The sequence below is a fragment of the Dendropsophus ebraccatus genome, chromosome 15 (assembly GCF_027789765.1).
Source record: "Dendropsophus ebraccatus isolate aDenEbr1 chromosome 15, aDenEbr1.pat, whole genome shotgun sequence".
Classification (NCBI taxonomy): Eukaryota; Metazoa; Chordata; class Amphibia; order Anura; family Hylidae; genus Dendropsophus; species Dendropsophus ebraccatus.
The window spans coordinates 42410973-42433018 of NC_091468.1; the positions used below are offsets into that span (position 1 = coordinate 42410973).

General features: G+C 43.7%; 1 protein-coding gene across 3 annotated transcripts in view; it reads right to left on the minus strand.

Moving 5' to 3' along the window:
- Positions 1 to 4046: 4046 nt before the first annotated feature.
- The window catches only part of PNPT1 (polyribonucleotide nucleotidyltransferase 1), a 52964-nt gene continuing 34964 nt past the window's right edge, over positions 4047 to 22046 (minus strand). For 2 of the 3 annotated variants that reach the window (XM_069954233.1, XM_069954234.1), the window contains exons 18-28: positions 21783 to 21836; positions 20283 to 20392; positions 15729 to 15800; positions 15564 to 15627; positions 13814 to 13897; positions 11132 to 11215; positions 9783 to 9889; positions 9648 to 9703; positions 8520 to 8598; positions 8333 to 8380; positions 4047 to 4389 (exon numbers count right to left, since the gene is read on the minus strand). In XM_069954233.1, the coding sequence (XP_069810334.1) occupies positions 4237 to 4389; positions 8333 to 8380; positions 8520 to 8598; positions 9648 to 9703; positions 9783 to 9889; positions 11132 to 11215; positions 13814 to 13897; positions 15564 to 15627; positions 15729 to 15800; positions 20283 to 20392; positions 21783 to 21836 (911 nt within the window). In that variant the 3' untranslated portion in view covers positions 4047 to 4236. The remainder of the gene's footprint in view (positions 4390 to 8332; positions 8381 to 8519; positions 8599 to 9647; positions 9704 to 9782; positions 9890 to 11131; positions 11216 to 13813; positions 13898 to 15563; positions 15628 to 15728; positions 15801 to 20282; positions 20393 to 21782; positions 21837 to 22046) is intronic. The other variant, XM_069954235.1, reaches the window with a different exon arrangement.

A 22046-nucleotide genomic window follows, 5' to 3' on the forward strand; every position in this document is an offset into this window, starting at 1 on the left:
ATCACCATCATGTTATATATGTTATACATGTGATATATAATTTGTGACATGTTGCTTGAAATCCCTGCTCATTCTGTAAGGAGTCCAGTGGGCGGTGTCACTCAATGGACTCGACTCTTTAGCCTGGGAACATCAGAAATTCCATTAAATAATAATACTGAACCTTTTCCCATAAAGATATACACTCACTGGCCACTTTATTAGGTACACCATGCTAGTAACGGGTTGGACCCCCTTTTGCCTTCAGAACTGCCTCAATTCTTCGTGGCATAGATTCAACAAGGTGCTGGAAGCATTCCTCAGAGATTTTGGTCCATATTGACATGATGACATCACACAGTTGCCGCAGATTTGTCGGCTGCACATCCATGATGCGAATCTCCCGTTCCACCACATCCCAAAGATGCTCTATTGGATTGAGATCTGGTGACTGTGGAGGCCATTTGAGTACAGTGAACTCATTGTCATGTTCAAGAAACCAGTCTGAGATGATTCTAGCTTTATGACATGGCGCATTATCCTGCTGAAAGTAGCCATCAGATGTTGGGTACATTGTGGTCATAAAGGGATGGACATGGTCAGCAACAATACTCAGGTAGGCTGTGGCGTTGCAACGATGCTCAATTGGTACCAAGGGGCCCAAAGAGTGCCAAGAAAATATTCCCCACACCATGACACCACCACCACCAGCCTGAACCGTTGATACAAGGCAGGATGGATCCATGCTTTCATGTTGACGCCAAATTCTGACCCTACCATCCGATTGTCGCAGCAGAAATCAAGACTCATCAGACCAGGCAACGTTTTTCCAATCTTCTACTGTCCAATTTCCATGAGCTTGTGCAAATTGTAGCCTCAGTTTCCTGTTCTTAGCTGAGCGGAGTGGCACCCGGTGTGGTCTTCTGCTGCTGTAGCCCATCTGCCTCAAAGTTGGACGTACTGTGCGTTCAGAGATGCTCTTCTGCCTACCTTGGTTGTAACAGTTGGCTATTTGAGTCAGTTGCCTATCAGCTCAAACCAGTCTGCCCATTCTCTGACCTCTGGCATCAACAAGGCATTTCCGCCCACAGAACTGCCCCTCACTGGATGTTTTTTCTTTTTCTGACCATTCTCTGTAAACCCTAGAGATGGTTGTGCGTGAAAATCGCAGTAGATCAGCAGTTTCTGAAATACTCAGACCAGCCCTTCTGGCACCAACAACCATGCCACGTTCAAAGGCCCTCAAATCACCTTTCTTCCCCATACTGATGCTCGGTTTGAACTGCAGGAGATTGTCTTGACCATGTCTACATGCACTGAGTTGCCACCATGTGATTGGCTGATTAGAAATTAAGTGGTAACGTGCAGTTGGACAGGTGTACCTAATAAAGTGGCCGGTGAGTGTATATCAGTCCACTCAGGTCCTTCTGCTCCATAACATGCCGCCGATATCTTAGGAAGGATTTTCATGGTGACGGGTTCCCTTTAAAAAAAAAAAAATTATAATATATATATACTGCTTTATGTTGCAGTTTAGTGCTAAAGAGGTGTAGCCCAGGGGCATCAGAGGTCTTCTCTATCTTAGCCACTCCTCTTTGGCACTAATTGCAGCATAAAAAAGCTTGTTTTTACTAGATTGCAGTTACAAATTAAAGGCAAATATGTATATCTTAATGTTGATAAGAATGAATACCGTCACTGTAGCTTTTATTCACATGTCCGTAGTGTATATAGTACAGGATATATGGAGGGATGCCTTTCATCACAATCAAAAGTTTTGATTGGTCAGGTAGCTGTGACCCCCACTGATCACTAGAACGAGTCAGTAGAGCACTCAGCTAAGTCCTTCTCCCCCACCCTGAACCCTATAGAAGGTCTATAGAGATTGTTTTATGCAACGGGAAGCAAGATGGGGAGAGAAGCAGTTGGCTTGTTGTAGCTATCTCTGGGGTCTGAGCACCCAAATCCTGACAGATCAAAATGTTTGTTGTGTCTCTATCACATGTACCAGATCCACAGACAATTTTCATTCGGCTGCAGATATGCGACGCGGCCCCTTTAACCTGCAGCATACATTACCTGCTCGGCGCTGCGGCTGTGTGAAGCTCCCGGCTTCCCTCGCTCCTTATTGTTGCCATGCACTGATTGGCTGATGAGGAGCCAGGAGCTTCACAGCCGCGGCACTGAGCAGGCAATGTATGCTCTGGACCGGGAATGCGGGCGGTTGGCTGCGGGGGGGTTAAAGGGGCCGGGTCATATATCTGCAGCAGGTATGTGACATGTGACCCCATAGACCTTCACTATACCAGGATCCACTGCGGATCTGGTACTTGTGAAGTTACCCTAAAAGGGTTTTTTTTTTTTTTGTTTGCTTTTTTAAAGTGACAGTAATAATGAGTGATTGTTTGAGCTGCCCGATCACAGACTGTCATTGTCTGGAAAGAAGTTGTTTGTATTTAGGACTTTTGGGCCAAAGATCTTTTGTTCAGGAATAATCTTTCATCCATGGATGATCTTATGGGAGAGTTTTCCATTTTATCCAAATTCCAAGGAAGATTGTTTGTTCTTTGCTTCTTTTATATTTATGTCCAGTTTGAACAGATGTGTGTGTAGGGCTGGACGATGAATGAACTCATTCGATTAATTCAGCCTTAGGAGGGTTCACAATTATATTTTTTTATTATTATTAAAAACGGCAAATTCGCAGAGAGGGCCCAACTATATAGAGGCACAGAGTAGGGCCTTGTCTACTATACAGGGGCACAGTTACTGTGTGACCAAAAAAAAATAAAAAATTTATTTTTTGGCCACAGTTCCCAGCACTGCGTGTATGGCTGTGTGTGAAATAAGAGTTTGTTCAGCCACATTCATCTAATGTGTATGGCCACCTTAACATACATATTGTGTATCAATTATACATTATGGGGGAGATTTATCAAACATGGTGTAAAGTGAAACTGGCTCAGTTGCCCCTTGCAACCAATCAGATTCCACCTTTCATTTTCCAAAGAGTGAGAGGAATGAAAGGTGGAATCTGATTGGTTGCTAGGGGCAACTGAGCCAGTTTCACTTTACACCATGTTTGATAAATCTTCCCCTAGGTTCTTTTCTTTACAGAGGATGCTACAGTAGTGACATTGATTCTAGTCCTTAAAGTGTCACTGTCGTTTCACAAAAGTTTTGATAGATCATAGACACTTCAAAAGTTTTGATTAAGTGTTAAGAGCTGTGTCGATTGGGGGATAGAGTCTGCGCTAAGCCTGGTCCTCTGCCGACTCTGTGTCACATGATCAGTCAGGCTTAGGGTGGGTTCATACTACGGAATTCTGGTGAATAAACTCCGTCGGCTGTCCGCGCGCCTTTCTGCTGACTCTATAGACATCATTCTATGGTCCGTCGTATTCCGCTATCCGCCGAAAGAAGTGACATGTCACTTTTTTCGGCGGATAGCGGAATACGACGGACCACAGAATGGGGTCTATGGAGCCGGCGGAAAGGCACGCGGCCATACGACGCAATTCCGCGGATATTATCCGCGAGAATTCCTCAGTATGAACCCACCCTTATAATGAAGCTCTATGGAGCCCAACCGATCATGTGACACACCCAAAACTAAATTTTCCCCTATCCACAGAATAAGGGACATAAATGAGATCGCGGGGGGTCTGACCTCTGTACCCCCCTTTGCTGATCTCCAGATCGGCTCCTAGATCCTTTGTTGTGAATACAGCCACATGAGCGGAATTTAGCGGCACTCGGCTCTTTCAGGCAGCTTCATAGGAACGAATAAAGCCACGGGTCATGTGACGGACGTACCTACGTCTGTATTTATAACATGGGAGCAAGAGGCCGATCTGGAAATTGGGGGGGGGGGGGGGGGGTTCAGAGGTCTTTTGTGGGGATTTTCTATTGCTCTGGACAGTTCCTGTCATGGCAGCAGAGAACATGGTGTCAGACTGGAGAGAATACACCACTTCCTGCAGGACATACAATAGCTGATAAGTACTGGAAAACTTGAGATTTTTTTTTAATACAAGTAAATTACAAATCTCTGGCACCAAGTCCTTCCATACAAGAAAGGAAATCCACAGCAAACGACAAATGAAATTAATCGTAAGCCATTTAACGAGACTGTATCAAATGAATTTTATCAGAATAAGTTTTTATCAGATTTTATCAAAATATTAAAATAAGTTATGTACAGAATATACAAAGGGGGGGGGGGTGTAGTTGCTTATTCAGTTATTCAGGGGGTGTCTATGATGGTGATGATGATGAAGAGTTCACTCCACTCATTGAAATACTGTTCTTGTCACTCAAGGTCCTGGTCACAGTGCTAGCTGGAGACTGCAGGACTTTTCTAGACAGCCTCATTCTCCCATCAGTTGGATCACGGCCAAAGTATTTTACCTGTGGGAAAAGAAACAAGGCTGTAGGTTTTTTGCTGAAGAAACCATCATCATTTCATCTACTATACTAACCTATTAGGTAACAAAAGTGTCCCGTCCCCCCCCCCCCCACCAATGAATCCGCACTCAATACCCAATCTGAACTTCATGGCAAAGAGACCAGAAAGAAGCCTTTCCTTAGTAAGGCCCCATTCACACGTCCGTGTCAGTTTTTACTGTCAGGAAATCCTGATCAGGAGACCTCAAAAGCCATCAGGAAAGTATCAGGATATCCTGACAGTAATCCGTTTTTACCTTCAGGAAACCATCAGGAAAAACCTTCAGGATTTCCTGATCAGAAGAAAAAATAGGACATGATGGGAGATGTATTTCTGCAACTGAATGGTCACAGCTTGCAGAAGTACAACTCCCATCATGCCCGGCTGACAGTTCATGAAGGGAGTTGTACTTCTGCAGCCTGTGGCCATCCAGGCTGCAGAAGTACAACTCCCTTCATGACCTGTCAATAGGGCATGATGGGGGTTTTACTTCTGCAACCTGGATGGCCACAGGCTGCAGGAGTACAACTCCCATCATGACCTTCAGCAAAGCATGGCGGGGGTTGTAGGGGCAATCTCACCAGTCCTCTATCCTGGGAGGTGGGGCGGCAAACGCTGAGGTCCGGGGCGGGGGGGCGATCTCACTGGGGCCAGCAGCAGCAAGCCCTGTGGTGAGGCCCCGGGGGAGCGGTGTAAGAGGGTGCCAGCCAGCCCTGTGGTGCGGAGTGGCCCGGTCCGGCGGGGGGTGGATGGATGTGTGGTGAGGTCCCGAGGCGTGGGGGAGGGGTCGAGCGGGCGGCAGTGAGATTTGGGAAGGGGGGCGGTATTGGGGGCGCTCTCCCAGGCCATCGGTGGGGTTGGGGAAATCACCTGGTCGGGCGGCATCATCGGGCCCCGGGAAGGGTGCGGGTGAGGAGGACCGGGCGGCGGCCAACCCTGTGCTGAGGTCCGGTGCAGGGCAGAGAGGTGCCAGTGGCTGCGGGGGTGCCTGCGGGCTCTCAGCCAATCCGGACATCAGAAAAGTGCCCGTGATTCCGGCGCTCCCATAGCCTTCTATTAGGGGGGTATTAGGGAATGGGGGTTCGGGGCCGGGGAGGGGGCTGAGGGGAAGGGGCTGGCATCCAGGTGCAGGGGAGAGGGGAGTGATGGTGGGGCCGGCTCTACCATCGCCGCTGAGGGGGTGAGGGATAGGGGGTCGGAGGCCGGGCAGCGCTAGATCCTGACTCCCCTCCAGATCTCAGCAGCGCCCCTGGTCCGGGGGGATGAACGGAGAGGTGGGGCGGCCAGCAGGGCAGCGGTGAGGTCCCAGGATCCAGCGCTGCCAGGGTCCGGGGCAGCGCGCTGATGCCAGGTAGGGGGGCTTGGGGGAGTCGGGCGGCCGGCCAATCCGGAACTCCGGACGCTTTCCTGATGTACATCAGGAAAGCGTCCTGTTTTCCGGTGCTCCCATAGAGTTCTATGGGGGCGTCAGTGCCGGAATTCCGGATGAAAATAGGACAGGATCTAAAAAATCCTGACCTATTTTCCGAATCTGACACCCTTCCGGAAAAATCCGGAAGGGTGTCCGTGATTAATGTAATCCTATGGGTCTGGAAATCCGGACAGTTTTTCCAGACGTGAGAAGGGGGCCTAAGTCACATAAAAGCTACCTGGAGTTTGTAAAAAAAAAAAAAAAAAAAAGCAGCTAAAAGATTCTCAAAAGGAAGAAACTAAATTTTCTGCTCTGATGATCTAAGTCTGAGGATCAAGTCTGGAGGAGACCAGGCACTGCTCCTCACCTGCCCAGTACCATCCCTACAGTGAAGCATGGTGGTGGGGGTAGCATTGTGACATGGAGGTGTTTTTCAGCGGTCAAGACAGCTAGGCCAGTCAGGGTTTGAGGAAAGTTGAACGAGATACTTCTAATGAAATCCTGATCCACAGTGTTCTGGACCTCAGACTGGGCAAAAGCTTCACCTTCCAACAAGACAATGACCCTAAGCACAGCCAAAACAGCACTGGAGTGGCCTAGGGACAACTCTATGAATGTCCTTGAGTGGGTCCAGCAAGAACCCCGACTTGAACCCATTTGAACATCTCTGGAGAGACCTAAAAAATAGCAACCACCAATGGATAAGATCTAACCTGACAGAGCTTGAGATGATGTGGAAAGAAGAATGGCAAAAGATCTCCAAATCCACATGGAGCATCATACTCAAGAAGACAGGAGGCTATAACCACTGCCAAATGTGCTTCACCGAAGTCCTGTGTTTCGAGACTCTTTAATGGGGCTCCACGGGCTCTTCTTTTGCATACTCATGTTTCCCAGGGGGCAATGCACCTAGGGATTTCACTGCATTGAGCGCTTTTACTAGCAGCCGGCAGAGTTATCGTTTGGCTGGTCTCCCTGAGATCAGTGATCTGTTTCTCTTATGGCTCCATTCGGCATTGCTCCCACCTAGCCAGATTCCTGCTCCACACTGATGAGGGGCAACACCCTGAAACAGCTGTATGTGGATGGATACCTGGCCTTGGTTTTTCCCTTGTCATTACATTGACTTATAGGGCCACTTAATATGGTGGTTTCCTTACAGGAGCCACCCCTTGGTTGGGTCCTTCCTGGAGGAATATCTGGCTAGTATTGTTTCGAGACTCACAGGCTCTTCTTTTGCATATCCATGTTTCCCAGGGGGCAATGCATCTAGGATTTCACTGCATTGAACGCTTTTACTAGCAGCCGGAAGTGTTGTCGTTTGGCTGGTCTCCCTGAGATCAGTGATCTGTTTCACCTAAGTACTGAGTAACAGGTCTGAATACTTCTGTCAATGTACTTTTTTTTAGTTTTTCCTTTTCGATAAATTAGCAAAGGTCACCACAAACGTGAGAAATAAAAAAAAAGTATGAATACTGTCTAAAGGCATTGTAAATAAATATTCTATTAAAAGGTGACTCTCCATGGTCAAGCTCAGAGAATTCATATATCTGCCATCTCTTTTTTGTGTGTAACAGGAAAGGAAACTAGTGTAGGGCTATGGTGTGGTAGGGTTATTTTTTTAGTTTATTTGTAATTTTTATGTTGCATTTTTTTTTGGGGGGGGTGTAGGTAACAACTGGCGAGCACTAGAGCTACTCATATCACGTGTGAATTTTTTAAAAAGAGCAACTGGAAACCTCTGAACCTGAACGACACACACTTGAAGGGTGTAACTTCCTGTCACAGTTCCTTAGCACTGGTGTTGAGTGACAAAGGAGGAAGCTTCCATAGCTCACATATTGCCAGTGTATGGTAAACGCCGCTCATGCTTCAGATACTCACTTTTAAAAAAAAATATGTCACACAGACATGTCAAAAGTTTTGATTGGTTGGTGCCTGGGTTATCAGACCCCCACCTACCCTTAGAGCAAACCGGAAGCCCTGCGTGGGCCATATCCACCCAACCAGGCGTCACCTGCAACTGCATGTCGAACAAGAGATAACACCATAGTGACAGGTACCTTTAAGGATAGCCAGCTCTATGCAGTGCGTTGGCTTTGCGTACTTACAGATGGCACACTTCATATATTTCATTATTGATCAAGGTAGAAAGAAGAAACTTTCATTACTGCCTCCCAGCTAAATGATAGCAATAAACTAAAATAACAGGACCAGCAACCAGACAGACAGAGCTGCAGCAACATTGGCCACTATACAGCACAAGACCACAATTTTGCTGAGAAGCAGTAGATCAACGTATAACATGTAGATGTGTGACCATGCCTTAATGTGACCATTATTAAGTAGCCTCATAAATAATAATATTGGGAAATCCTGGGTATTAGAGGAGTTTCCCTGTAAGGCTGATTGATAACTTGTACATTACCAGACACCTCAGAGAGAAATATTGGTACATTTATACAGTATATCTATTTCCACTTTAGTATACAAACCTGAATCTGTTGACCAATTTCAAAGCCCAATGCACTCGGATGCTGTATCTGAAAAACATATCATGAAGTTCATTAGAACAAGAGGCTGACGAGTTATAAAGTTCACATAAGCCGCTTCCACTGTGTCCTATCCTGCTAGATACAGAAATGTAATAACCATGTATTGAAAGATTTGTAGTATACTAACTTTTCGATGATCAAGTTGGGAATTATGAAGCAAAACCGGAGTCATATTTGGGTACAGCTTTACCATCACTCCAATATCTCTGAAAAAACAAATGCATTGATTTATCACTGCGTATAGTGAAAAACATAATTGTACATATAGTGCAAATAAGTAATAAAAAGTATGGGGGCAACAGTCAGCCTGGAAACCTTTCAAAAATGTACTTTGTAGAAATCCAACTAAATGGGCTTAGATGAAAATGTCAATTTTTTTTTTTAGAGTTCTGAGAGTTCTTACCCCATGAGCTGGTCGACCACGTTTTTGTGTACGTAAAAAAAACAAAAAAAAAAAAACAAAACACATCCGTTTTGATCCTTTTTTTTTTTTTTATGATGGAAGTCAATGGAAAAACAGATGCACACAGTTGCATCTGTTTTTTGCAAAAAACGGATTGCAAAAACGTAGTGTGAACCCAGCTTAAAGGGAACCTGTCACCCCCCCCCCCCCCCCGTGCCGGGGTGACAGGCTCCCGACCCCCCGTTAGAGCCCCCTATACTCACCTAATCCCGCCGGGTCCTGCTTCTGGATCCGGTCGGGTGACTGAGATCTCAGCCGCTGCAGCCTGGCGCGTGCGCTGAGAGATGAGTCCAACACCCATAGAGAATGACAGGAGAGTCCAGCGCTCCGTCATTCTCTATGAGCGTTGGACTCATCTCTCAGCGCACGCGCCGGGCTGCAGCGGCTGATATCTCCGTGACCCGACCATCTCCAGAAGCGGGACCCGGCGGGATTAGGTGAGTATAGGGGGGCTCTAACAGGGGGTCGGGAGCCTGTCACCCCAACACGGGGGGTGACAGGTCCTCTTTAAGCGTGTTCTCTCTCATCTCTGTGCCATGTAAATGGGACGAACTCCTAATGTAAGTCAATGGGACCTTCTTGGTTACTGGCACAGAGAGCGGGGAGAGAAGACCTTAAAGAGGTCCTTGTAGTTCAGTTCATTCACAGGAAAGGCCTGAACTGCAGTACAAGGTACAGCCAAATTTGTGTAAATGTCAACATGCTGAACGCTGTATGCATTATATAATGTTCATAGGCTTGTGAGCAGTCTTCACATTCTAAATATAAATTATTATTATACCTTTGCCTTACCTAATTTCTGATATGGTGGCTGTATATATGGCGCCAAACTCCAACTGGAAATCTTGCTGCAAAATAGAACATTCTTTAGTGTGGAAAGAGTCTAAAGAAAGACTACAGGTTCGAGCAGAAATGGGAAGAGCTTACATCATCTTTACAGATGTCAATGATGAACTCCCGGGCTTCCTGCATGGCACTCGGCGTCGGAGCAAAAACAGAAAACACCTCTTCATCTAACTGACTTACAGTTACACCTGCAGAGGAAAACACATAAAGGTTCATAGAAAATACCAAGATAAATCTCATTATTTCCTATGGAGCACCTTTAGGGGACCTTGAGAGGTTCTTACGGGATACTATGTACACAGTACACATGTATATGGGGAACTATATCAGACATTTTATTACTCGCACTTTGGTAGACACTGTGGGGGGAGATTTAACAAACAGATTCCACCTTTCATTTTCCAAAGAGTCTGTGAGGAATTAAAGGTGGAATCTGATTGGTTGCTAGGGGCAACTGAGCCAGTTTCACTTTACACCATGTTTGATAACTCTCCCCCTGTATTACTAAGGATCACCTGGGATGAGGCTATGAAGCTATTTGCTGTGATGTACTTTTAAAGGGGAACTATGGGGAGGATTTATTAAACTGGTGTAAAGTAGAATTGGCTCAGACATCAGATTCCACTTTTTATTCCTCACGGATTCCTTGGAAAATGAAAGGTGGAATCTGATTGGTTGCTAGGGGCAACTGAGCCAATTCTACTTGACACCATGTTTGATACATCTCCCCCTATGTGTATAGCACTATACCTACAGTATGTGGCATTTCAGAGGCAGTACTATGTGTAAAGCATCATAGAGGGGTGTACAGTATGATGGTACCCTGCAGAAAGCATGTGTAGAACTGGTATTTATGGTTTCTGGTTGTGGTATGAATTAGTCACTATATAGTCGGCGTATTCGCCTATGTTCGCTACATTTTACTACAAGGCCATGGTGTGGAGGTGTTAGGTTCTTGTAAGTGGTATTATCCGATTTCTATGTGTTATTTAGTGATATAATATTATACATAGAACAAGACAGGGCACATCATGTGGGTGAGGCTAATACAGGGCAGACATCTATGCATACAGACTGTCGATCCGGTTGCAGCATAGGGTGCTCTGTATTTCTCAACACTAATACAGATACATAGGGGGGTATTCAGACTGTACCAGGGGCGGCATGAGCTGTAACTGTGGCTATTACAGACCTGTGACTCGTTTCACAATCTGACTGGCGGCTCTTCTATACAAACTCATGTAAGAAAAGCTGTCAATCACTGTATGTGTCAGGAGGTCTCATAGGCTCAATATGCGAGATAAATAAATCAAATTATGTAAAACTAAATATTGGTTACTCTGCTTTCCTAATAACCTCAAAGCCCAAATAGTGTAAAAACTGGGATGAAAAATCACAATAAGGCAAGGATAAAACACTGTGACACTAACCTGTTTCAGCTTGAAGTTTTTTTAAATTATATCCCCCGGGTCCAACAAATCTGCTTCTCTTGGATAATGGTACCTGGACAGTTTCTAGGGGATAAAGCAGAAATGGTAACAATTCCACTACATCTATATGATCTACATCATATTGTAGCAAATTACTACAAACTTATTAAACCATCACCTTGTCACTAGAGATTAGCGCAACTCAAGCATGCTCAAGTCTGACCATTTGGCATATGAACACCGGCGGCTGAAGAAGCTGGATGCAGCCTTAGAGCTGCCTGGAAAACATGGCTACAGCCTATGGCATGCTCAACTTGCGTTCATCTCTTTGTAAATCACACATATTCTATCTTCCCATGCAACTGTGCAAGGTCTTTGTGAAAACAGGTCCATAGCATTACTGCCGATGTGTTTTTTTTAAAAATTTTCACCAGCTACAATAGAGATTTATAGGTTGGAATAGAAGCTGTAGACACTAAAACCATAAGAAACCTTGTGGAGTGATTTCACAAATTCTGTTTTGATGCCAAAAGTGGTGGTAAAAAAGGGAAATATAGAAATCTATCCCTTTCCCATACACAGTAGCTTTGCGCTATCATTTATAGGCACTGGGACAATAAACATAATGTCAATGTAAAGTAGCCACTAGCTTGGTTTCTATGGGTGGCTGAGTTATTTTGGCTCAGTATGGATTTTTGTTTAAAGTGGTTATCCAGTGAAAATCTTTGTCGTTCAAATCAACTGGTGCCAGAAAGTTATATAGATTTGTAATTTACTTCTATTAAAAAATCTCAAGTCTTCCCATACTTATTAGCTGCTGTATGTCCTACAGGAAATGTTCTTTTATTTTCAGTCAGACACAGCGCTCTCTGCTGACCTCTCTGGCTGAGACAGGAACTTTGTCTCGGTTTTCTATGAATCCCCATAGAAAACCTCTCCTGCTCTGGGCAGTTCCTGTCTCGGCCAGAGATGTCAGCAGAGAGCACTGTGTCAGACTGAAATAATAACATTTCCTGTAGGAAATACAGCAGCTAATAAATATGGGAAGACTTGAGATTTTTTAGAAGTAGTAAATTACAAATCTATATAACTTTCTGACAGCAATTGATTTGAAAGAAAAAGATTTTCGCTGGACAACCCCTTTAAATCCCCCTTAATTTAGGACAATTGAGAAGTGCAAAGTGGCCACATGATGTGGATGCAGCAGACCGTAAATTACCATGTGGAAAAAAGCAGTACTCATTGTCACCACAATATATATGCTTGAAAGCAACAGCCTGTTGCTAGAGAAAGGATTGAGTAGAAGCAGAAACCTTGGAGGGTGTAAGAGATATGGGTGAATAAAGCCAAGCACATAGGTTGGCATGCTGACGTCACTGTACCTTTTTCAGACAGTAAACTACTACCATCTTAGGCACAAAGGGGGAGATTTACCAAACATGGTGTAAAGTGAAACTGGCTCAGTTGCCCCTAGTAACCAATCAGATTCCACCTTTCATTTTCCAAAGAGTCCGTGAGGAATGAAAGGTGTAATCTGATTGGTTGCTAGGGGCAACTGAGCCAGTTTTACTTTACACCATGTTTGATAAATCTCCCATTAAGTGCACAAAGATACCTTTAGGCTGGGTTCACACTACGTATATTTCAGTCAGTATTGTGGTCCTCATAATCCAACCAAAACCAGGAGTGGATTAAAAACACAGAAAGGATCTGTTCACATAATGTTGAAATTGAGTGGATGGCCGCCATATAATGGCAAATATTTGCTGTTATTTTAAAACAACGGCTGTTATATTGAAATAATGGCCGTTATTTACAGTTATATGGCGGCCATCCACTCAGTTTCACCATTGTGTGAACAGATCCTTTGTGTTTTTAATCCACTCCTGGTTTTGTTTGCAATATGAGGACCACAATACTGACTGAAATATATGTAGTGTGAACCCAGCCTTAGACAGTATTACACGTAGCGATTATCGTTTAAAGATTCCCTATAAGGATCGATTGCTAGTGAAAACCAGCGATTTTGTAGCAAACTATTCTGAGTTTATTACATTCACCGATTACTGTTATGAACGATGATTTTTATGTCATTATATGGTCGCTAAGGCTAGGTTCACACTGCGTTTTCAGCATCCGTTTAACGGATCCGTTTTTTTTAACGTCCAGAAAAATAGGGTCAGCAACGTTTTTTTGGTCCGTTTTGGTCCGCCAAAAAAAACGGATCCGTTTTTTTTTTATAATGGAAGTCAATGGAAAAACGGATGCACACAAATGAATCCGTTTTTTGCAATGCGTTTTTCATGCGTTTTTTGCAAAAAAAGGATGCGTTAAACGGATGCTGAAAACGCAGTGTGAACCTAGCCTAATCGTTCGTCAGGACAAGCCACACAACATGTTTTATCGGCAAACAACTTATTACACAAACAGATATGCGAAAGATCGGAGAAGTACCAACGATAACTGTCAACATGTTGAAAAACATAGATGGACGATTTTTCATTCGTCGTTATAATCGACAGATAATCGCTCATTTTCAATTGTTATAGCAAATTTTTAAACGACAATCGTTCCGTGTATGAGGGCCTTTCCAGTTTCTGATACTCTGTTCCAAAAACCCTCCGTTTAAAGCATCTCACTTTACTGGACTTTAATTTCCTTCCATTTGGCAGTCCACATTACCTATCAGGGGGCTGTTTTCTTTCCGGTTTTCTCTTGGCTTTGAGATTTTTTTATTCATGATCTGTAGGATTTCTTTTTTTGCAACTGGAAAGGAAACAATAGTTTTAGAGAGAGCGAAGGTTTAAGTACTTTTCCTGGTTAAACCTATTGATGACTGATTCTCAAGACAGGCCATCAATATCAGATGGTTGGAGAGCTGACAGTCTGCTGATCAGCTGTTTGCCAGAGCTTTGTACATTGTGTTGTGGCTGTGCTGGGTTACTGCAGCTCAGCTCCCGTTCAAGTTAATGGGGAAGTGGGGCTTTAAAGTGATCACCTGAGCAAAATGCATTGATGACCTATCCTCTCGCTAGATAATTCAATATCAGATCAGTGGAATACCAGCATCCTGCTTATTAGCTCTTAGGGTACAAACCCACTGGGCGGACCCGCAGCGAGTTTCTCGTTGCAAATTCCAGCGAGACTCGCTGCGGATCCCTGCCCTGTTTACTCAATGGCAGACAAACTTGTAGCAGGGATGTACATCCCGCTGCGAGTTTGTCCACAGCCCGCCCCGTTAACCCCACGCCGGCTGGAGCAAATACATCACCTGGTCCCCGGCTCCAGCTTGCTTCGGGGCTCCCGGTGTCTTCATGTCCCGCTCAGCCAATCAGCTGAGCGGGACCTGCTGGGAATCCCCGAAGCAAGCCAGAGCGGGACCATGTGCAGGGCTGTATTATCAGCTGCTGCTGCCCTAGGCACTAAACCCGAAGACGCCCCATCTTCACGCACCTATTGGCGATACCAGACCTGACCAATACCACCATACCCCCCACCTCCCTGGAAAAAACACCAGATTTAGTGGCAAGTCTGATCGGGAGGAGGGAAACTAAAAAAAATAAAAAAATAAAAAAGAAAAGTTTTTTCTGTCCCCCTGCTCCCTGGTGCTGCCCCCCCCCCTGCAAGGTGCTGCCTTAGGCACCGGACCACGGGTGCCTAGTGGTAAATACGGCCCTGACCATGTGATGTATTCGCTCCAGCAGGCGGGGTGGTTAACGGGGCGGGCTGCGGACAAACGAGTTTGTTTGCCATTGAGTAAACAGGGCAGGGATCCGCAGCGAGATCCGCCCAGTGGGTTTGTAACCTTAAAGCGAATGTACCATCAGGTACATTCGCTTTAACAAGACCCACGGATAGATCGGCACTAGTGTCTTGGTCCATTTTTTTGAACCGTGGCCCGATTCCCGTGTACGGCGCCGTTCTATCCACGGGTTCCTGGGCTGAAGCAATGGAGGCGGGCGGGCTGGCCCGCCCCCAGTGGGAGGGATCCCCCGCCCCTCTATGATGCAGCTCTATCAGTGGGTCATGTTAAAGCAAATGTACCTGATGGTACATTCACTTTAACCACAGCTGTAGTGCTGGCATTCAGAGAAAACAGAGCAGGAAGCACATGGCTGCATACATTGTATAATGGCCAGTTACAGCAGTTCAGCTCCCATGCACTCTCTTTCACTGATCAGTAGGGGTGCCAGGTATCAGCATCCAGCATCCTACTCATATAGATAGCTTTATACTGAGAATAGTTCTTGAATGCATTTTGCCTGGAAAACCCCTTTAACCGTCTGTCAAGGATTGGTAAGACAGCGCTGCAGGGGCATGGGGAAGGGTAAGAATACATTCTTTATTAGGTTTCTGCATTTCTAATGTCTGCTGCAATGCAGAGTCTTACTATCTGTGTACAGCATAGGAAAAATAATGCAAAAACTCTTACCACTAGCCTGTTGGATTGCTTCCATCACAACTTTCAGAGGTAATCCTGGGATCTTAATGTCTGCCTATCAAACAAAATAAAAGCATTTTAAATATACAACTTTATATTAAAAGGCATTACAAATTAAATTAAACTTTGCATAAAAGCCAGGAAAAGGTAACTTACTTGCAATGCCGTTATACCTTTGCCAGTGCCGGATATCTTAAAATCCATGTCCCCCATGTAATCTTCAATGCCCTGAAAGTATACAAACATGAAGACTTTGGACAAAAAGACCTCTAAGGTATATGTTCACACACTAACTTTATAAGTTACAGAGTTACTACTTTCATGCTATTGATCAGTGGTGGCTGTGGCCACTATGTGTCCTTTTTATCTGCTCCAACACCAACCATACAATTGCTTTGTAGCTATTTAGTAGCTATAGAAATACTAAGTATAGGTAATATGTCAGTATATAATATACACCAGAGGGTTATTTTGTGGACGCTTGTTTTCGTACACACACACACACATTATATATATATCTATATTTTTTTTTTTTTTTTCTTCAAATCAACTGGTCCCAGCAAGTGCCAGAGATCTGTAATTTAATCTCAAATCTTCCAGTACTTATTAGCCGCTGTATGTCCTGCAGGAAGTAGTATATTCTTTCCAGTCTGGAGAGCAGGAGAGGTTTTCTATGGTGATTGGCTACTGTTCTGGACAGTTCCTGACATGGACAGAGATGGCAGCAGAGAGCACTGTGTCAGACTGGAAAGAATATACCACTTCCTGTAGGACATACAGCAGCTGATAAGTAATGGGAGACTAAAGATTTTTTTAAATAAAAAAGTAAATTACATATTTCTGGCACTTCCTGGGACCAGTTGATTTGAAAGAAAAAAAATTGGTGCACTACCTCTTTAAGCATAATGCATAAGATGATTTCTTATACAGTTCATACGTCTGCTCGCTATCTGGCATAAGAATTTAAGTACAAGATGTGAGTGTAACATTGTCTGTATGAGATAGAATATGGAAAACCCATGTATTCAGCGTGAGCTACTGAACAGAATGTACAATTCACATGAAGGCGCATTTATAATAAAGCATCTAGTGGTAAACACATTCTGTAGTGAAAACGTCAGCAGTGAGTAAGAAGTCGTGGGTGGAAAAAAGGAGAAGTGTCAAGTACGCAGAACTAAAGGAGGATTAAACAAACCAGGGACACAGAGCCAGTCTGCAAAGCATTAGAGAGAATGAGGGTCCGCTGTAATACATGGAATATAGACGTGCCCACACCATTGCCATGGCTACCCCATACACAAGACCAGAGAGATTATTTATGAAAATGATTGAAAAAAACTGAGCAATTTATTTTCTTTGAAAAAGGAAACAATTATAAATAAAAATATATATATTTTTTACACCTTATTAAATGTAAAAAACAAAACAAAATAAAAACACCTTAGGCAGTATTAAAACACACCAATGGATTATGAAAAAAACAAACACACTGCAGGGCCAATAGCACCTGCTTCTTTACGCTCATTCTGTTGGGCCGTGAGTCTTCTCTGCATTGAGGCCCCAACTGATCAAAACTTTTGACGTATCCCTGTGACTTTAAAGTATATCTGTGTATATATAGGTATGTGTATGTATATATTATATATATATATATATATATATATATATATATATATATATATATATATATATATATATATTAGGGCTGGGCGATTACGGCCTAAATCAACATAACGATTGATTGAACCTCGATAACTATTGTACGATCATAACACACCCCTTTTATAAGCCACACCCCTTTGGGCAGGCCAAACGGCAGACTTTTTCCCCCTTGGAGAGATGCACTAAAGCTGAGATGCTTTTTCTAATGCATTGTATATAGGGGATGCACTGTAACTATGGGCTGTCTATATGGGGGATGCACTGTCACTATGGGTTGTATATATGAGGGGATGTACTTTCACTATGGGCTGTATATATAGGGGTGCACTGTAAGTATGGGCTGTCTATATGGGGGATGCACTGTCACTACAGACTGTATTTATAAGGGGATGTACTGTCACTATGAGTTGTATACATAGGGGATGCACTGTCACTACGGGCTGTATATATGAGGGGATGTACTGTCAACTATGGGTTGCATATATAGGGGATGCACTGTAACTATGGGTTGTATACATAGGGGATGCACTGTCACTACAGGCTGTATTTATGAGGAGATGTACTGTCACTATGGGCTGTATATATATATATATATATATATATATATATATATATATATATATATATGGGATGCACTGTAACTACGGGCTGTATACAGTATATGTGGGGATGTACTGTCACTATGGGTTGTGTATATAGGGGATGCACTGTAACTACGGGCTGTATATATGAGGGCATGTACTGTTACTATGGGTTGTATACATAGGGGATGCACTGTAACTACGGGCTGTATACATGAGGAGATGCACTGTAACTATGGGCTGTATACATATGGGATGCACTGTAACTACAGGCTCTATATATATATATATATATATATGAGGGGATGCACTCTAACTATGGGCTGTCTATATGGGGGATGCACTGTCACTATGGATTATATATGGGGGAATATACTAATGTAGATATGAAGGTCAGATACTGTATGTTACCGGCTATGATTCATTGCATAGAGGGTGCGCAATACTGATGTGGCGGACCTTCTTGCCTCTCATACACAGTATACGAGCCATATATCCGCACACAGTTCTCCGGTATACAGCCATATACCCCACACTCTGCACAAACTGATCTACTGTATACAGCAATATGCTTCCTGGAGGCGATGAGGAGCTCGGAGCCTGGCCACGCTGACAGGACAGAAAGAGGAGACCATACACAGGCCATGCCTACCTGCCTGTGCTCACTGATAACCTGCTTAATCTATCCCTTGCTGCGGCAGGACAGCACACTGATTGGCTGAGCAGGCTGTCAGTGAGCTGGGACCCGGAGACTTAAGGAGGAGTGCAATGATGGAGCGCAATGATGGAGCATGACAGGGAAGCATGGGCTGTTAATTATTTTTACCTGCAGCTAATTAGTTAAACTTATGGTGCGTTTATACAGAGATTTTTTCTGACAGATCTTTGAAGCCAAAGCCAGGAACAGACTATAAACAGGGAACAGGTCATAAAGGAAAGACTATGATCTATCCTCTTTTCTAATCCATTCCTTTCTTTGGTTTCAAAAATCTGCCAGATAAATCTGACTGTGTAAACGCACCGTAAGCGACCTTATGGTCGAAAAAAAACTTGCAGGAGACCAGGTCGGTTAGACAAGGCCATATACGGCTTTGTCTTTTGCACAATCAATCACCCAGCCCTAATATCTATCAGAATCCTTAATCATTCGGGGTCTGGGTATTCAGTCCCCACGGATTACTAGAATGAGCGGCGAAAAGCAATGGCAAAATGCTGCTGCTCCCCACTCTGTGTGTTATATAGGAAAGCCCCTAGACTTTGGACTTCTCCCCAGTTGTTCTAACAGTCGGTGGGTGTCTGAACACCCAGACCCCAACCGATCAAAACTTTGGCTATGTACCAAGGATAAGTGGAAAGTCAACATAGCAACCTTTTGCCGTCTCATACTAAATTTTGGCATACTTTTAATTTTAAATTTACATAAAAACAAGCCAATTTCTTCCAGCCAAGTAAATGTTAAATTTTAAAATGTTAACGTTTTCTAAGGGACACACAACATTTGATTTGGTGGTGAAGAGAGTTAGGGTCCTACTACAAGGGCTAATAGGGGCTCGATGAATCTGTAATCTAGCAGATCAGCCCTCATTTACAAACAGTATACATTACCCATCCAAGTTCCAGGGCTGCTCCTAAGCTCAGCTTCTTCCCCGGTCCCGCACGCTGCAGCTTCAGAGCGGCCTGTCTGAGCTGACGACCTGACGGCTCAGACGGACCGCTCTGGAGCTGCAGCGTGCGGGACCGGGGAAGAAGCTGAGCGTAGGAGGAGCCCTAAAGCGTGGATGGGTAATGTATACTGTTTGTAGAATCGTCAGCCGTGGCCACGCATCGCTATTACATGTAGTGATGTGTGGTCGGCGCCCAATGATTTTAGGTTTGGGCCTAAAGAAACAACCAGACGATGATGGTTGCATCGGCTGATTGTTGTCTCTATTACATGGAGGAGTGATAATCAGCCAAATCGGGCCGATTCAGACGATTATCGCTCTGTGTCAGGGTCCATTTCCACAGAAAGATTATCTGACAAAGATTTGAAGCCAAAGCCAGAAACAGACTATAAACAGAGATCAGGTCATAAAGGAAAGACTGAGATTTCTCCTCTTTTCAAATCAATTCCTGGTTTTGGCTTCAAATCTTTGGCAGATAATCTGTCACATATTCTTTCTGTGTAAATGGACCCTCATAGGGCACTAACTATACTGGCTACTATATGATCTTATCCTTTTTAACTTGAATTGGACCAGGTACAGCTGCTTGTATAAATGTACTAGGTCATCACTGGGAATGTAGTCTTGTCACCTTTACAGTTTTTACTTTGTGGCCTGTATGGCACTAGGACAATGGTGTCAAACTTATGGCACTCTAGTTGTTGCAAAATTACAAATGTTTATTCACATGTTTATTAATGTGAAATTATCTGAATATTCTCCAGTTTGCGTTTAGCTACAGTAGCAGTAATAGTTGTACTCACAAGTATATCAGTCAGTATCCGGTAATCTTCCATTTCTCCAGGTTTTTCCTGGCTGTATTTTGTAACTAAACCAACTGCAACTCCGGCAACAGGAGCAGAAATAGGTACTCCTAGGAAAGGCAACACATATACAGAACCACAATAAAACCACAAACACATTGGGTCCACATTTATCATTTTTAGCCTAGTTCATTAAAGGGGTTGTCCAGCGAAAATCTTTTTCGTTTAAATCAACTGGTGTCAGAAATTTACATAGATTTGTAATTTACTTCTATTTAAAAATCTCAGGTCTTCCCATACTTATTAGCTACTGTATGTCCTGCAGGAAGTGTTGTTTTATTTTCAGTCTGACACAGTGCTCTCTGCTGACACCTCTGGCCGAGACAGGAACTCTCCAGAGCAGGAGAGGTTTTTTTATAGGGATTCATAGAAAACAGAGTTCCTGTCTCGGCCAGAGATGTCAGCAGAGAGCACTGTGTCAGACTGAAAATAAAACACTTCCTGCATGACATTTAGGAGCTAATAAGTATAGGAAAACTTGAGATTTTTTAATAGAAGTAAATTACAAATATATATTATTTTCTGATATCAGTTGATTTGAAAGAAAAAGATTTTCGCTGGACAACCCCTTTAACTGGAGTAAAGGTGAAATCTAATTGTCACTAAAAGAGAAAAAAAAAAAAAACACAAAAAAACCTTGTATATCACCAATGATTACAAAACTACAAAAATGCTAGACCTTACTGAGGTCAATGTATTTCAGCCACACTCAGAAACTTTTTTTTGTAAAAAGAAAATAAGCAAGTTTCTCCGGAGTGTCCCTTTAAAGGGGTAGTGCGGCACAAAAAAATTATTCACAGAATAACACACATTACAAAAGTTATACAACTTTGTAATCTATGTTTTGTCTGTGAATCGCCCCCTTCCCGTGTCCCACCACCACCACCCGTGTACCTGGAAGTGTGTGGTGCATTATACATTACCTGATCCGTGTCGAGGCTGTCCGCCATCTTGTGCCAAACGCATAACTGTGCTCAGCCAATCGCGGCTGAGCACAGTTTTGACGCGGCATAGGGGGGGCGGCGGCAGTGATTCGGCCGTCCGTCCGAAGATGACGTTTGGCACAAGATGGCGGACGGCCTCGACACGGATCAGGTAATGTATAATGCACCACACACTTCCGGGTACACGGGGAAGGGGGCCATTCACAGACATAACATACATTACAAAGTTGTATAACTTTGTAATGTGTGTTATTCTGTGAATAATTTTTTAGCGCCGCACTACCCCTTTAATGTTATCCAGTATTACTAAGCTCACCATTGTCTGATAAGGGGAGGTGGGCCTATAAATTAAAACCCCTATTAAGAAAACCAAACAATATATAAGATAACATTATAACACCTTCTCTGCACAAGAGGGTCCCTAAATGGCAAATTATTCCGTAAGGGTATAAAGTTAAAATAAAAATGGCTATTAGATCATAAAATACTTTATTACCTGCATCCATTAAAGCCAAGGATCCACCGCAAGCAGAAGCCATGGATGAAGAGCCTGAAAAATACAGACATAATTGCCTTAAAAAAAAATCAAAACCTATTTCCACTATCCTATAAATGACCCACTAACCAGATGTCTGCAAACACCTGTGGCGCAGGCATATGCAGTGAAACAGAGCAGGAAGCAGACGGCTGTGTATATTGTGTAGTGGCTAAGCTAGGTTACTCGGCTCAGCTCCAACTGATGTGAATGGCAGCAGAGCTG